Raw genomic sequence first — 18,525 nt, 5'->3', positions numbered from 1 at the left:
CATTTATAACACAAATTGTGTGAGTAGCAGCATACACCATTCACCTGTCAGTATTATCGAGGTGTACCGTAAACATGGATAGTCATTGCCTATATATCATGGCGTACTGGTGTGGGTTTAACAATGTCATGTCACAGTCAGTTTTTGGTGCAACTTGTGTTTATTGTGTTTTAGTTAATGATCTACTTCTTACTGCCTATGCCTGTTCTTAAAATGTTCCATTTTGTTTCTAGGTTGGCCAACCCGAGAAATGTCTCTGTATCGTTCACCACTGTGGAAGACCATGTTAGTTCGCAGTCAAAGATCCCCATGCTATGTGACATTGATGTGTTTCATCTTGATGGTCATGGTTGTCTCAATGTTTGCTTTCATCAACTGGAGCTTCTCTGCTCAGGAACCCTTCATGGACACCAGAGCTCTCCAGGGCCTTGAAGAAGTGGAGACGAGTCAGGATATTCTTGAAGCAGGAGGGTATGCACCTGCAGGTCCCCTCCAATGCACCATCTCCCCCGAGAGCAGGTTCGACTGTGCTCCTGAGAAGAATCTCACCCAGGGCCAGTGTGAAGTCCGTGGCTGCTGTTACTCTCCTGCTATGGGGGATTCAAGAGTGGGACAGCCTTCGTGCTTCTTCCCTACCAACTACCCCAGTTACACAATGGAGAACCCAATAAGCACAGACACGGGGTACCGCGCTACCCTGATTCGCAACACGGCTACGTTTATGCCTAAGGACATCATGAAACTAAGTTTGGATGTGGTGTTCGAGGACACAGGCATTCTACACTTTCAGGTGAGTGGTTTTGCTGTCCTTCAGGAAAAGCCTTTGGGCAGCCTATCTGCTGGGTAGGTGGTTATCGCCAGTAGATGCCCCTCCATAGTAACCCAGAATTTTTCACAATTCAAAATAGAGTGTGTGTGGCAAGCGCTAGTACTGCAGCTCTAAGCATTCTCCCCAAATAAGGCTCAGATTCATACACCAGTCATCTGTTCGATTAATTTAAGGTAGACATCAGATTGAGCTCCCCTTTTTAGGGTTGAGTCAGTGAGAGCATGCACTCACTGGCGAGACACTATTGCTAACAAAAAGGGATTGGAGCCAGCCCAATGCTTACCATTTGTTGGCTTACATGGCACTCTTCTTTACAGCTTCGTAATTCGTCAAGGCAGGTTTAACATCATGTATGCTCCTCTCTCTTGATTGATTCCACGTCAGTGCCCGTCCGCTGCTCCCGAGGTGATTGAGGTACTATTTTGTTCTCTTCAACTTTTAGTGCCCTGCAAACAGAAGGCAGTCGACTGACAAAAATGTGCCCAGCACAAACAAAATTGCAAAGATTTATTTTCTATAGTTAACTTTCTTTTGTTTTTCCAAGTCTTCTTTTCTCACTTTACACTCATGTTTTCTTTTGTTTTTGCTTGCGGCCGCTGTTCTCAAAAGATGAGGATTATTTTATTGCAAAGTGACATTGTTTCTTTATGTGTAATTTCTGAAATTATGCTTTAAGGCATAATTGCGCAGTAGACCACAATCCACCCCATGACAATCTGCCCCATTTCCAATCCATGCCAATACACCTCACCCCACACCAATCCAATCAGCATCGCTCAATTTAGTCAACCACAGACCACGGCAATCCACCCCACTCCAATTCAAATCACTCACCCCAAACCAATCGACTCCAGTCCATCACACTCCAATTCTCCCTACCCACTCTAATCTGCCCCATTCCAATCCAAAATACTCTGCCCTAGTTCAATCCAAAACAATCTGCGCCACTCCAATCCACAACAATGTGCTCAACTTAATTCCAAAACTATCTGCCCCAAGTCCCCAGTCCAAAACAATTGGCCCTACTCCAATCTGCTCCCCTCCAATCCAAAACAATTGGCTCCACTCCAATCTTCCCCACTCCAATCCAAAACAATCTGCCCATTCCAATCTTCCTCAGTCTGATCCGCCCACTTAAATCCAATCCAATTCACCCTAATACACCCACTCCAGCCCAATCCACCCACCTCCAATCCAGTCCATGCCACACCAATCCAATCCACACCAATCAAGCCCAGTCCAATCTACCCGCTCCAAACCAATTCACCTCACTCCAATCCAAACCACCCACTCCCCAAGCCACCCCTCTCCGATTCCAGAATAATCTGCCCTACACGAATCTGCCGCATTCAATCCAAAGTAATCTGCTCCACTCCAATTCAAACAATTTGCCCCACTCCAATCTGCCCCATTCTAATTCAAAACAATCTGCCCCACTCCAATCCAAAATGATCCACCCACTCCAATCCAAAACAATATGCCCCATTCCAATCCAAAACAATCCGCCCCACTCCAAACCAAAACAATCTGCCCTAGTCCAATCCAAAACAATCCGCTCCACTCCAATCCAAAACAATCCGCCCCACTCCAATCCAAAACAATTTACCCCACTTCATTCTAAAACCTTCTGCCCCAAACCATTCCAAACCAATTGGCCCCACTCCAATATAAAACATTTGGCCCCACTCCAATCTTCCCCACTCCAGTCCACTCCAATCTTCCTCAATCCAATCTACCCCACTTAAATCTAATCCACTTCACCCTAATACACCCACTCCAGCCCAAACCACCCACCTCCAGTCCAATCCACTCCACCTCAATCAAGCCCAGTCCAATCTATCCTGCTCCATTCCAGTCCACCCCACTCCAATCCAGAACAATCTGCCCCATTCAATCCAAAGGAATCTGCCCCAAACCAATCCAAACCAATTGGCCCCACTCCAATGTAAAACAATTGGCCCCACTCCAATCTTCCCCACTCCAGTCCACTCCAATCGTCCTCAATCCAATGTACTGCACTTAAATCCAATCCACTTCACCCTAATACACCCACTCCAGCCCAATCCACCCACCTCCAATCCAATCCACCCATACCAATTCAATCCACCTCAATCAAGCCCAGTCCAATCTACCCTTCTCCATTCCAATCCACCCCACTCCAATTCAGAACAATCTGCCCCACGCCAATCTACCCCATTCAATCCCAAAAAATCTGCGCCACTCCAATCCAAAACAGTCTGCCCCACTCCAATTCAAAACAATTTGCCCCATCCCAATCTGCCCCATTCCAATTCAAAACAATCTTCCCCACTCCAATCCAAAACAATCTGCCCTACTCCAATCTGCTCTACTCAGCCCCACTCCAATCCAAAACAAGCTTCCCCCACCCAATCCAAAACATTCTGGCCCACTCAAATCCAAAACAATCCACCCCAAGACAGTCCAATACACCTCATCCCAATCCAATACACCTTACGTCAATCCAATTCACCCCAATCCAGCCAAATCCAATCTACCCCAATCCAGTTCACTCCAACCCAATCCAATCCCCCCAAATGCATCCAATCTACTACACTCCAATCTACTCCACCCCACCCCACGCCCATCCAACATACTCCATTCCACCCATTTATTTCCACCCCACTGAAGTCCACCCCACCCAAGTCCACCCCACCCCACACCAATACACTCACCCCATTTCATTCCACCCCACTCCACTCCAATCTAATCCACCCCATCCAGTCCACCCTACTCCAATCTACCCCATTGCTGTCCAATCCACCCCATTGCTGTCCAATTCACCCCACCCACTCTATCCCAATCCAATCCAGCCCATCCCAGTTCAGTTCACCACACTCAATCCATCCAGCCCACCCTATTCCAATCCAATCCACCCATAATCCAGTCGATTTACCCCAATACAATCTAATCCAGCTTATCCACACCACACCACACCACCCCACTCCAATCCACCCCTTCCAGGCCAGTCCAATTTACCCCTCCCCTGCACTCTATTTCACCACACTCCAAACCACCCTACTCTAATCCAATTCACCCCACCCCACTCCGCCCCATCCCAACCCACCCACCCTACCTCAAACCAATCTATTCCACCCCAATCCAACTCACTCCATTTCAATTCACCCCACCTCAATCCACCACATCCAGTCCACCCACTCCATCCATCCGAATCCACTCAATCCAACCCACTCTACCCCAGTCCAAACCACCTCACCCCACTCAACTCCAATCCAATCCACCCACGACCTGAATCCACTACTAACCACTCCACCCTATTCCACCCCACTCCACTCTACGACACTCCTCTCTACGACACTGCTCTCTATGACACTGCACTCTACGACACTCTCTGCCACTGACCCATTGAACTCACTTCCCCTCTTCTCAACTCTGACACTCTACTTCCGCAACTCCACTCTACGATACTCTACTCCAACAAATCCACTCCAGGACATTCTACTCCCCCCATTCCACTCTAGGACACCCCACACCACTAACTTTTAGTCATGCTGAACAGCGTCCACACGGCAAAACCATATTGTAAAAGCATTAGCTCTTGTATATGTGGGACCTATGGGCTTTAACAAAACTTGTTAGATGTGGTACGGAGACAGATTTAGCTGCTTTACCAGCATTATGTTTTTCCAACAAAATACATATTGCGACTTCCGGAGATCCTTCTTTTTAAATGTTATTAATATTATGCTTATGTCCACGACAGCACACAGAACGGGGCACTGGATCATCCCACTTCAGCCATTTGCCCCCATCACTGTTCCTTACATCATTTTGCTGGTCCAAGTGCATATCTGCCTAAAAGATAGTCTGCTTCAGTGCCAGGGTTGGTGGGCTGGTCTCTGCTTTCATTTCATGTTTTTAATGCATTTTTGTGAAGTGACATTTTTAGTTATTATCTTTCTGCAAATATATGCACACCTCCATGAGATAGCCGCTTTTTTAGTTTGTATTACTTTTAATCTCGTAATGCCTATTGAATACACTTCCAAAATAAATGAATCACAGATTAACAAGGCCAGACCTGCTGACTTTGTTAAAGCTTGTCACTGTGAGCTGTACTACTAATTGTAAAAATAAAAATTCCACTAAGAGTCCAGCAAGCTGCTGCCCTCTCAGATCAAATGTGAATTCACACCAGAGGCTGACTAGTCTGCAGGGGAATGGCGAGAGCAAATCTTTATTGTGACTATTAGTCATCTTTGTGATGCACAGAATTGTCTTCACTAAGAAATGTACTCTCTGAGCAGCAGTATTTGCAAGTCTGTTTCTTGCCTGCTTTATTCTCTTCCTCATGTCTTCTCTCTGCAGATCAAAAATCCGGCACAAAAGCGGTTCGAGGTCCCGATAGAGACCCCCAAGGTCACAAAGCAGGCCCCCACCAGGCTCTATGATGTACAGTTTTCGAAAAAGCCCTTCGGTTTGATCATAAAAAGAAAATCCAATGGCTTGGTCCTGTGAGTTGGTTTCTGTTTTTATACATAAACATGTACTTGTGTATAAATTAAATGTACATTTTAGTATGAGCTGCTCTAATGACTGTTTGTGTGTGTGAGCATGCGCATGCAAAGTTTTCTTGTGCATGTACATCTAATTGGGGAAAAACCTCGGTTTCCAGGGCATGTGCTAGGCTAGGTCTTTACATTTTTTTATACATTTTCTACACCGATCACTAAGGAACCAGGAGCATTGCATCTGCAGAGATTTGCTGTTATTCGCAATTGAAGTACTGTTTCAACAGGAACAGCTGCCTGCCCTATGGCAGTTTGTGATTGAAAAGGAAGGGTTCTTCTCTCGTGCCACGTACATGTTTACATTTTGGCACAGTGGCACTTTAGCACAACTAGGAGAAACCAGTACATTGGTATTCTAAGAAAATTGGCCATAGAAGGTCTCACCTATACTGCTGCTACTTCTTTTGCTGTGCAGACCATTAAACTATAGTGTAAACATGGTGTAAGACAGGCGCGGCTGGCACAGGTAAGACCGGTAAAAATGGGGGAAATACATTATTAAAAAGGAAAACACTTACCTTGCGCTTTCCACAATTCTTTGAATTCTAGGACTTGTAGTCTTGTTTATTCCCTTATAAAACCAGGACTACAAGCCCCAGAATTCAAAGATAAAACCTGGACTGGAGCAGTATATCCCACAAGGACCTGGGCACCTTGGCAACCAGGTGTACAGAATGATCCCAGGGGCAAGTGAGGGGTTCCACACACGATTGCCTGGCAACAACATGGACAACATGTGGCAGCCATTACAGGATTCAAGGACATGGCCCTCGTTGAATTGTAGTGAATGGGAGGTTTTGAGAGTAACAAAAAGGAGCACATATACAGGGTGATAATAGATTTTAGTCACAATAGTAATAATTTGTTGCTGCCTTTATGCTTATTTTAGAAATGTTGTTGAGTGTTCAGGTAATTTTACCCTATGAAAAAAGCAGAGGTTACAGAAAGTTGTTCAGAAGCTAAAAAGCAAGCACACTTCTCTTAAATTCACACTATCTACCTCAGCCACGTAAGAATAAAGTCTGATATTCTAAGTAAAACAATTACTTCCAATAGCAGCAGCACCTTGACAGTTGATCTCCCAGGTTTCTACTTTAGCTCAACATCAGGGGTCTAATTTATTTATTTTATTTATTATTTATTTATTTTATTTTAAAGGTTTTATATAGCGCTGGCTAGACCGGGAGGTGTCAGGGCGCTTTACATGAGTATCAGACCATAGTTGCAGGTTACATTGTTACAAAGACTACACAGTTATTAGAGCATGGCAACATAGTTACATGTAAGGTCGAGACAAACAAGAAGGACATATACGTAAAGGAAAAAGCAGGCACGGGGAGAGATTTAGGGGAGGGGGTAGGAGAATGGGAAGTATACAGAGAATGAGGGAGGGAAAGAGGATGGGAGGGTGAAAGACACAGCATGGAAAGAGGAGGGGGAGGGGGACGGGAACACAAACCGGTAGACGAGACAAAGCTGCGTCCAAAGTCCAGTAAGCTGTGATCCCAGGGGAAGTGGTATAATTTCCCCATCTCTGTTGCGAGAGGCTCCCTATACACAGTGGACTCTCTCAGAGGGTTCTCTGAGACTCCAAGGCCTACATACTGGATCCTTCCCCAAAAAGGGGAGAGTGAGTGCTTTGGCAAGGGGTGCCATACCATACCTCAACTGTGAGTGGCTCCCTTGGCGCTGTGGACTCTCTCAGCAGGTTCGCTGATGTTCCTGAGTATAAATATTGGATCTTTTCCCAACAAGGGGAGGAGTGCTTAGTCAAAGGGCACAAAAGGGCAGGTAGCTAGGCGGTGTAGCAGGCAAGGGGAGAGATTCAGGGGAGAGGGGATAGGAGCAAAGGAAGTAGACAAAGAAAAAAAAAAGTACTAAATGGGAACAAACAGCATCAGTTTGGGGGACAGACTGTTTTCTACCTGTGGCCATGAGTTTGCCCCATCTCTAAGGTAAAAGCCTAGCACAGGCCAATCCAGAAGCTTTGCCATCCAGGACATGAAGCACCCAGTTAGTAATTCAAATTATTTTTTCACAATTCACAGAAGTTTATAGTACGCTGCACATCAGCAATCCAGATGATTTCTTAATAAGTTCTTGGGTGCAGAGGATGATGCTCAGAACTAACAGTATTTAACCCAGTCATCATCCAGGGGAGATAGTTCAGACTCATGAGGCTGAGGGAGAAGATCATGAACTCAATGAAGGCCAACTTGTGGACCGCAGGGTTTGTCTGTAGAGGACACGTATGTCAGAGGGAGCAGGCATAAGTTCTCCAGGATGTTCAAGATGAAGTTTTGTTTCAAACCTTTATTTAAAGTTTCACAGGAATATGAATGACAAAAAAATAAAATTAATGCAGGGACATAATAAAGTAAACATAATAAAAACAATAAAAGCATAATCTAACAATAGCAGATAATAGCGAATAATGGCAATACAATAATGCAGCAAGTGTATCCATGAAGTATGAACAGGAATGAAAAGTACCAAAATGAATTCTGAAAAGAGAGAACCATGATATCTCAACACTGATTTATTTCAAAGACATCCTACCGAGCGGACACCACTCCAATGACACATTTACGTATATAAGATAATGCCAACCGAAAGATAACAGCTAAGTAGTGATGCAAACTTCGGTATCGTACTGCCCCAATGCAGAGATTGAAGGGGTTCAACCCACCCCAGTCGGGGTGATGCCGGATTGTGTCAGGGACTCCTGGGCCACTCGCTGCCGGGAAATGTAGTCTCAATAGGGTTCCCATATATCAATAGGCCTGGAGGTGGGTGGGAGTAAAGTGCTGAACTCCTCGCAGTTCGTATTACAAATTGCTAAACTGTTTAACCATGAACGGAGAGTGGGGACCCTTCCACTACCCCAGAGTAATGCTATTTCCCTCTTGGCCGACATGAAACCAAGCGCTGCCAATTTACGGATGTTCCTAGGGAAATTTACAACATAGCCCAGTAGTGCAATCTCAGGGGTAGGTAGGAGTGTTTATAGAGAGTATATCCCCCAATGTAGAGTGAACGTCTAACCAGTATTGATGTATCTTGGGGCAAGTCCATCTTAAATGTGCGAAATCTGCAAAAGGGGAAAGGCATTTCCGGCAGTGGTGAGGCCGGGAGCCGTCTATTCTATGTGCACGAGCTGGGGTGAAATACATCCGCCGGAGAAATTTAAACTGTAGCAACTTATGCCGACTGTTCAAGGAGACCTCAGTCGTGGCCCAACAACAATATGTCCATGGTGAGGATAAATGTGTCCATAAAGGAGCGGTCAGAGAATCTGGCTTCCTCTGTCACGGAGAATACGTGACCATCGGGAAAAAGATCTCCGAGGGTGCTGATAGTAAATTTCTGCAAGGTGTGTTTTACCAACGCCTCCTCTGTAATGGGAAGAAGGGAGGTATTGGGAAGGGGCAATACCGGAGAATAAAGCACATCGAATCCTAAAAGTTCACACAGTTTTACCCAGGCCCAGCATGCAGTGGATAGGGTTTGTATATCACGCGGGTCTCATGGGAAGCTAGAGGGGAGAAGTGTGAGAAGCTGTCCAGGGAGAACCAAATCTGCCTCTGGACGTAAGTATGGAATCCGTGCGTCCGGGTGGAACCACGAATAGGCATAGGCACATTGGGCAAGTAAATAGTACAAATAGAAGTCCGGTACACCCAGCCCGCCCCTGTCCGTCGGCATAGTCAAGACTTTCCAGCTGACGCGTGGTGTGCGGTCACCCCAGACCAATCGAAGCAGAAGTGAGCATAGTTGCTTGAAGAAGGCTTTGGTTAGGGGAACAGGTATGTTATTAAAATAATATAAAAACCGTGGAAGCACCACCATTTTAATGATCGCTACTCTCCCGGCCATGGAGAGGGGTAGATTAAGCCATCGGTTAATCTGTTTCTCCAACACGGAGATAGCAGGGCCATAGTTGAGGCGTATCATCGATGCAGTGTCTAGGTGGATATGTATTCCTAAATATTTAAGGGAGTCATAGCAGCATTCCAGCGGGAATTCAAAAGACCAGGGTGTAGTGCTTGTAGTAAGTGGAAAAATGACAGATTTGTGCCAGTTAATATTTAGTCCTGAGAATTCTTCGAAACGTATAATTTCCCGTATTAATGGGGACAGATTACAGTGGGGGTGCCTGACGTATAATATCATGTCATCTGCGTACATGGACATCAATAAAGGGCCAGTTCGAAACTGTAACCCGCGCTGGAGGTGGTTCTTCTGGAACTGCCTGGCCAATGGATCGAGAGCTAAAATAAACAAAAGTGGGAAAAGGGGGCAGCCCTGTCTTGTACCCCGCAATAGAGGGAAGGGATCTGACAATACACCATTAAGTCGCAGACGGGCGGAGGGCCTGGTATACAAAAGGGCAATAGTTGCGATAAAGCACTCCGGCATGCCAATGCGGCGCATGACAGAAAGGAAGAAGGGCCATTCCAGAGAGTCAAATGCTTTCTCTGCATCCAATAAAATCACCGCGGCTGGAGTAACGGGGTCAATACGGTGTAAGACTATAAATAGGGTACGGAGGTTAATGGATGTGGACCTATGTGGAACAAAACCCGATTGCACAGGAGAGATAATAAATTCCATCAGAAGTGACAGTCTGATTGCTATCTATTTGGCTAAAATTTTGTAGTCCGTGTTTAGCAGTGACAGCGGTCTATATGAACCACAAAGCATGGGGTCTTTCCCTGGTTTAGGCAATAGAATTATCACCGCTTCACGAAACATCGGGGGAAGGATGCCCACATCTAAGGCTTCTGCATAGACCTCAACCAGGCGAGGCACTAGAAGGTCTTTATATGTTTTATAAAAGTCGGCAGAAAAGCCGTCTAGTCCGGGGGCCGAAGAACCACACAAGGCATCAATGGCCTCTATGATGCTGTCTGCGGTAATGGGGGCTAGTAGGAACTCTTGCATGTAACGCTCCAAATACACAAGGGCCACCTCCGATAGATACTCTTCTTGGCCGGCCCGATTCCCGAAGAGGCGTGAGGTGTAAGGAGTCTTGTAGTACGTGAGGAAGAGCTCACAGACCGCCGGGGTAGACTATATCGGGGAGCCGTCTGGACACAACATGGAAATAATGCAAGTTGGGCCTCTAGGAGGGCGTAGTGTGTTTAATAATAGGCGACCAGGTCGTTCGCCCTCTCCATAACGCCGTGCCACGCAGTGCTTATTTAAAAAGGAAAGTTCCCTATCGCCCGCGTCACGGAACTTAATATAAAGCGCTAAACGAGTGGCGGACAGGGCGTCCGAGGGGTTAGTCAGTAATTCGCGGTCAGCGGCGCCAATTTCTTCTTCGATCTTGTCTAAGGTGGAGCGCAGGTAACGGAGGATCCCTGCGTGTTTTGAAATGCACACCCCTCTGATATACGCCTTAAAGCCTTCCCACAGGACCGCCTATGTGTCAACAGAGCCAGTGTTCAAATCAAAGTAATCTTCGATAGCTTGTCACACCTCCTCGGTGAAGACGGGGTCCAGTAACGACTGTCCTGGGAAACGCCAACACCTCTCATAACCCCCCTCCCTAGGGATAAACAGTTGGAGAATAACCGGGTAGTGATCAGAGAGAGTGCTGGGGAGAGTGCGGACTGGTCCCAACCAGCTAGCAATCGTGGGAGAGACTAGCCAGTAATCCAGTCTGATCCATGTGTTGTGGAACCCAGAGTAGTGAGTGAAGACAGGGTTGATAGAGTGTAAATGTGCCTCAACGTCTACCAGGGAATAATGTGTGCAAATCTCCCGAAGGGTGTGGCGGGTATGTGGTTTGGAATTGGGGGTGGAAGCGGTACTGTCTCTATCATGGACCATGAGAAGGTTAAAGTCCCCGCCAATAATCAAGAGCCGAGTGTCAATAGCAAGGAGGTGGGTGGAAAGGGATTGATAAAAAGAGGGAGTGTCGGTATTCGGGCCATAGACACAGACCAAGGACATCCTATGACCCAGTAGCTGACCAGTGACAATCAAAAAACGACCTTCAGGGTCGCATTTTGTGGCTAAGTGTGCGAACTGGATGCGCTTATGTACAAGGATAGCCACCACTCTTGAATACGAGCTATAACTGGAGAAATACCTATGTGGGCCCCACCCCGATGCCAGGCCACCAGCCGTGGTGTCTGCCAAATGAGTTCCCTGCATAAAAAGGATATCTACCTTATGACGTGCCACATAGTTCAGGACTTGTCTCCGTTTTCTATTGTCATTCAGGCCCCGCACATTCCAAGTTAACAATGACAATCCGGTGGGACCGGGCACATTTCCTAGCACAACCATATCAATAATATCTTATAAATGGAGTCAATGTATCGGCAAACCATAGCACTCAAAAACATCCTCATACTTTGCAAACTACAATAGTCAACAAAAAAATAAAATAAAGAACACAGAAAACCCCTCCCACCCACCACCCACCCTCTCCCTACCCAGAAAGAGGAATACCCAAGAGCCATTCACACAAAAACAAACTATGGAGGTTTTCACCATGGGGCATGGCAACACCACGCCAGTCGGGCAACCAGCATTCAAATAACTAAAACATTAGAATGGTAGATATGCATTCGAACGAGCAAGAACCACCAGTTGTATTGTGAACCAAGGAATAGAACAAAACAATCATTCAGCCACTCCCGGATTGGGAAAAGAGGTGCAGCCTGGATTGCGAGGACTGCTGTGGAGGAGAGTGTGGTCGTGAGCCGCCGGGCGAACCACTTTTGTTATGCTTGAAGTTGCGGAAGAATTCCTGTGCGGTGTGTGGGGTGTCAAAAATTCTTGATTTGCATCAAAGTCCACCCTGAGTCAGGCCGGGTAGAGCATACCATAACGGAGTCCCAGATTTCTCAACATGACCTTGACGCTCTGATATTTCCGCCTAGCTTCCTGCACCATGATCGTAAAGTCGGGGAAGAAGGACAGGCTGTTGCCCTGCCATTACATGTCGCCCTTCTCACGGGCCGCTCGGAGGGCCGTGTCCCGATCACGAAAGTTCATAAGTCTTGCAATAATCGGTCTAGGGGGCAGGCCCGGCTTGGGGCGAGGGCCCAGGGATCGATGTGCTCGCTCAACCACGAAGCCCTGGGTAAAGATGTCCCTACCGAAAAGGTCCAACAAGAGCTGTTCCACAAATGTGTGTAGTCGACCAGTGAGCGTCGTCTCCGGAACGCCAAGAAGGCGTGTGTTGCGGCGTCCTCTTGCCTCCAAATCTTCGTTCTTCACAGCCACGTCTTTAAGGATCTTTTCGACTCGTTCCAGCCGTTTCAGGGAAGTAGAGGCGCCATCTTCAAGGTCAGAAACCCTGGACTCCACCACATCAAGCTTGCGGTCGTGACCCTGGATTTTTGTGTTCATATTGGCCAATTTCTTATCGAGGTCATCAAAGCGGGCATCCAGGGCTTTGAAGCCAGATCTCATTTTTGCTATCATGGCGGCAGCCAGTGAGTTCGAGTCGGGCTCTTCCACAGGGGGGGCTGCCGCAGCGGCAGAGTACACAGCAGTGTCCGCCGAGGTATCTGGAGGCTTTTCAAATTGGAGTTTAGGCTGTCTCGGGTATTTTTTGACCATTGCGGAAAGTGAGGTGGTGCCCAGAGAGGGCAACGCGTTCCGCGGCATGCAGGAGTAGTAATGAGCTGGTCAACTCGAGTTGTGTCGAGCCCTCGGATCAAAGGGAGGATGTAGAAGGGCAGTCCTGGGCACGGTCGTGTGGGATAACCTTGATCTCAGGGTGGCAGGTGTGCCAGGTCCAGTCGGGGCACCACCGGGACAAGGAGGCCCTTGAGGGCCGCACAGCGCCAAGCAGAGTTACTGCACCAGTGAGGGACCCCAAAGAGATGGTAGGTGCAGGTCCACTGCGGCTGGCCGCGGACAGGAGGCAACCAAGTGCTGATGCGTTGTGAAAGAGCAGCCCACAGGGGGCCCTCTCCAGGGGTAGCTGGTAGGTCAGGCAGGAGGTCGCCGATTGCACTTCCGGGTGAGCAAGATGCCTAGGATATGCCAAGAGAGGGCCCGAGACAGGAGGAGGGTGGGAAACGGCGCCAAATCACCCCCACCGGTCCAAGAGCGCCCCCCGGTGTCAAAAGGGGGGAAAAGCACAATCTTGCTAATCCCACCGGCCTACCGCCACCTCCCGCCCCCCCGCCCCCCCAGGGCCTCGACATGCACCTCACACACCCAAACCTACTGTGGGCCCCGGCGCCAAAAGAACGATGCAGTCCCATAGGCCGACACCACCAGCACGGGGGGGCAGCTGGGAGACAGGGCGCAGGGAAAGTCCCCAGGGCTCGCGGGCGGGCCAAGCAACAGACGAAGACTTACCCCGGCTAAAACGGCTCCAGTTCGATGCCGACAACACTTCAATGTAGGCCCGGTGTCTTCTGGCTCGATCGCCGTCCTCAGAGTGCCGCAGCCACACCAAACAGACATCATCCGGTAGCCGGGTTCTGCGTGCAGAAGGGGGAGAATTTATCGTGTGGTTCCGCTCGCTCCATGCCATGAAAGGGCCGCTGGAAATGCCCGACTGGCGGAGCTCTATGCGGATGCGGCCATCTTGGTCGCCTCCGTAGCCACGCCCCTTCAAGATGAAGTTAAATTGGCACAAGACGTGGTAAGTGGCACAAGACGTGGTAAGTGCAGGTGGAACATGACGTGGCATGATAATGATTCCAGTAGGCCACAGCCACTAGGAAGGAGGGTGCAGAGTGAAATCCAATGCAGAAGCACCAAACATACCTTTGTGGGCTTCCCCCTACTATTGAAGCGCTAATGGAGGAGAGATAATTCAGAACCCCAACCTCATCAGATACCAACTGCGCTCCTCTGGTCCTGTACTCGCTGAAACTGCAGCTCCGATTTGGTGACTGCGGTCGGTGTACAAGGTAGAGACACAATGAATCTCCCCAGGAGACAAAGAAATCTTACTTCGGGTGTGCTATGCCGCCAGCTTAGAGCCATAAAAGAACGACAAGGGAACCTTACTCACAACGGCGCCTGGGTGATTAAGCATTCTAAGAAAAACAGTGGCTCCTGTGGGAAAGATACTTAATAGTACAATCAAGGAAAGGCGAAACAATCGCATATATAAAGGCAGGGATTAAGGTGAGATATCAGATAGAAAAGTACTCAGACACATTGATTCAGTTCTTCAGTAATTATATTGAAAATTAATTTTACAGTGAAATAATCTTACATGACAGACTAGAAATTATTTACAGTTTGTGCAGTGTGTCCCAAGTGAATCTATGAAACAAAAACTTATGATTCCTACCTTTTCAATTCATTTTTTATTGCCTCCTCTTGCAATTCGCTGAGTCTGCTTAATGTTGCCTGTAATGGGTCCAACAAAAACAATTCACATTATCTGCATTATATAAGCTTCTCATTGTTCTGACCCTTGTTTTTGTTTTTGCTCATTTGCTTTGATAATCACCATAATAAAAGCCCTTGGTAATCATGTTATCACCAGATTCATGAACAATGTAATTAACAGCTGATATCTTTTTAGGTTGCTGTACAGCTTCTAACAAGATCAGAATGTATTCTTTGTTGCATACAGAAGCACCAGAGGATGTCATCAAATTCCCTTATAATCATAATTATTCAAAGTCATGTACCACCACAATGTATACTGGCTGCGTAAATTGTCACACTCAATTCATTGGCAAGACAATATGTTCTTGTTAGAACGAGCAGTTTGGCTATTTGTTCTGAAATTGAAGCAGACCAGTATGATGCTGCAACAATTTCAGAAATAGAACAGACTGCACAACATGCCTTCAACATTCCTTGATGATCTTTTATACAGGAACAATCCACAAACAAATCCAGATCAGCCATTACAATGGGATCATCTTTAATACCGGATCTTGGTTTGGCACAAAACTCTGTCACATTGATAGAATCATGATCAGGATCATCATCATCATCTTTGTCATTCTTTGGAATCTATAGCAGCTTTGAAGGTTTTAAGGCCTTGCACCTTCTGACTGAAATATTCTCAGCTGTCAGTATTAAATCTCATTAATTTCTAAGGGGGAAACAGACTTTACAACACAGGCATTACAGCGCATTGCCCTTATCATACATCATTTACCACACATTGACTTTACCATGCAATGATTTTTACCACACATGCCTTTACTACACATATACCTTTACAATGCATGCCTTTACAACACAAGGTAAGTGTATTTAAGGTAAGTATGTGTATGTGTGTGTGTATATATTTATATATGTATTTTTTTTCTACTGGCAGTTGCCAGGAGGTAGTTATAGTTAGGACCTAATTTCAAAAGGAAGAGCGATTTTCATTTGCTATTAAATTTTCCCCCGTGTGACAAATCTTCCCGAAATGTGTCACTTGATGTGTCATGAGTGATGTCACTGATCATGTCATGAGTGATGTAATATATGAGGTCTAACGCAGTACATTGCAGGGGAGTGAGTTATAGTTAGCTCACTAACTATAATGGCTGAATTTCACTGGTTTTGTATGATTGAATCCTAAGCCTAACTATAATGTCCCTGTAGCCTTTGGTGTTTTTAGTGAATTTGTAAGGTTTTTTAAATTCTAATTCCTAATTGTAACGTCCCTGGGACCTTTGTTTTTTTTCAGTGGAACGCTGAACAACAGCTAAAAGGGCAGCTTGTGCTAGGGCGACTGAAAGAGAGAATCGCATGGTTAGACCTGGCATTCTGTTTGCTGCGGGTTACTTCTGGATACACAAAAAACAACCCTAAAGTGCAATAAATTATCATGCATACGTTATTTCAAGTTGTGGTAGTACCTAAATAAAACAAAGCCCCGCAGGGAGAGTTAAGTTAATGAAACATGACGTTTGAGATTGTAAACACGCTAAATACCAGGAAAAGCATACAATGTTAGATGGCCGTTAGAATTAATAACAAGCAACATTGGAACATTCATTTTTAAAAAGCATCTCACTTTGAAGTCAGAGAAAGAAAAGTAACAGGTGCCCTTGGAAAAGAGCGCCTGACATTTAACCTCGGTCTTGGAATGCTCAGCAAATGTGACAATATAAAAAGAAGATTTACAGGCCTGTTACAGAAACGGAGCTTGGAGTGAGTGAAAACACAAGCGCTTGTGTAAAATGCTCTGAAACAAAGAAAAAAGTAGTTCCTAAAATGAGAGCAGTGGATGGATAGGAGTAATTGGTCTATTGGAGAGGGCTAAACTCAGGAAGAGGCATGACACATGCATGCCATGGACAAATGGGGAGAAAGAATATGAGAGCGACAATGGAGCCAGCAAATGGGAAGCCTTTGGTCGGCTGAAGCCCAGATATTGTATAACATTCTATCAGAGACAGCACATCCCCTGTCTAGCTAAGACCTAAAAAGGAGGAGTAAAAATACTTGTAAACAAGCATTGGCCAAGCCAATATGTCTCAGCAATTTTAGGGCTATTGACGTTGTCAATGTCTTTGAGCCAAGTGTTATAGAGTGGAGTGGATGTATGTGCTGTGGATTGGAGATTTGTGTGTTGGATTGGAATTGTTTGTTGTGGAATTGTATGGTGTTGAGTGGAGTTATTGTAGTGGGATTACATGGAATAATGTGCAGTGGAATTATGTGGTATTGAGTGTACTGGAATTAGGTGGAGTGAGACTGTGTGTCATGGAGTGTTATTATGTAGAGTGGTAGTGTGTGTCCAGGACTGGCATGTAGTGGAGTGGAAATATGTGGAATGGTGTTGGATTTTGTGGCATTTTGTGGAATTCAGTGCTGTGGATTGAATATATGTGGTGTGTAGTGGAATTGTGTTGTGGAGTGGAGTTATGTGGTTTGCTGTGGAATTATGTGGTGTAGAATAGAATTGCATGGAGTTGAATTGTGTGGTATGGAACTGTGTGGGACTGAGTGAAATTATGTTGAGTGCAATTATGTCGCATGGTGTGGAATGTATTTATGCGGATTGTTGTTATGTGGCATAGAGTGGATTTATATGGGATGTATTTATGTGTTACTGAGTAGAGTGTAATCAGGTGGAGTTGAATCATGTGGTGTTGAGTGGTATTCTTTGTAGTGTAAATATGTTGCGTGGCACAAACCGGGGGTGGAAAAAAAAATTACGTTCAGCATTGAATTTCTATCAGAAATGAACATGAGCAGGTTATTGGTATTTCATGATTGACAATGAATTTTGGAAGTGAGATTATAGTCTATTACTCGGTGCGTCCATTCCTTGAGCCAAATATAGTATCTTTTAATTGGCGCACATGAGGAAGCATCTCTGTCTGGACAATGTGGCTCACGATCCCTTTGCCTCTTCTTCACATGAGAGAGCAGGAATTCAGTGTGGATTATTGTAAATACAAACACACTTTGTTGTGCAACAGAACAAATATGCAGCCCTTGTCTGAAATCTCGCCTTTGAAAATGTGTAAGTTTACGATTCATCAGGTCTGCTAAACAAATTGAACACATCACCGTGAGTACAGAACATATTACACCAACACATTTGACTTGCTCTTTCAGATTGGTTATTAATTATGTGTTTGCTGAAAGGCAAGCCATTTGCTTTAAATGCAGTTTGTCACATAATTGCTGAAATTCTGTGCATCTACATTGTCGTTTCACAGGTCTCTTTCAGGTCACTCGGAAAACAGCATCTTTGAATGCACAGTAAATGTGATGAGATAAGAACAAGATTTACAGGCCTGTTTTTAGAAACAGAGCTCAGAGTGTGTGAAAACATGAGTGCTCGATCTACATTATTGGTTCACAGTTCTTTTTCATTTCACTCGGAAAACAGCGTCGGACATTTGATCTCGGTCTTTGAATGTACAGCAAATGTGACAGGATAACTACAAGATGTACATGCCTATTTACAGAAATAAAGCTCTGAAGTGCTCAAAAACAAAGAAAAAAGTAGTACCTAAAACTCTTTCTAAAATGGGGGCAGTGGATGGATAGTAGTAATTGGTCCATGCTCACAGGGAGGACTAAACACAGGAAGAGGCATGATGCATGCATGCCATGAACAAATGGGGAGAACGAATATGAGAGTGATGATAGAGCCAGCAAATGAAGCCCACACATTGAATACAACATGTCTCTTTAAGACAGCACATGCTCTGTCTAGACAAGAATCAAAAGGGGGGGAAGGGG

General features: G+C 45.8%; 1 protein-coding gene across 1 annotated transcript in view; it reads left to right on the top strand.

The window, feature by feature from the left end:
- Nucleotides 1-18,525, top strand: part of GAA (alpha glucosidase) — a 446,470-nt gene that overhangs the window by 57,062 nt on the left and 370,883 nt on the right. The window contains exons 2-3 of the mRNA XM_086931052.1: nucleotides 234-790; nucleotides 5,177-5,322. Of these exons, the coding sequence (XP_086787178.1) occupies nucleotides 234-790; nucleotides 5,177-5,322 (703 nt within the window). The remainder of the gene's footprint in view (nucleotides 1-233; nucleotides 791-5,176; nucleotides 5,323-18,525) is intronic.

The sequence above is a fragment of the Lissotriton vulgaris genome, chromosome 7 (genome assembly GCF_964263255.1).
Source record: "Lissotriton vulgaris chromosome 7, aLisVul1.2, whole genome shotgun sequence".
Taxonomy (NCBI): domain Eukaryota; kingdom Metazoa; phylum Chordata; class Amphibia; order Caudata; family Salamandridae; genus Lissotriton; species Lissotriton vulgaris.
The sequence above is the reverse complement of the archived record's forward strand: the minus strand, read 5'-3'. Positions and strand labels throughout refer to the sequence as shown.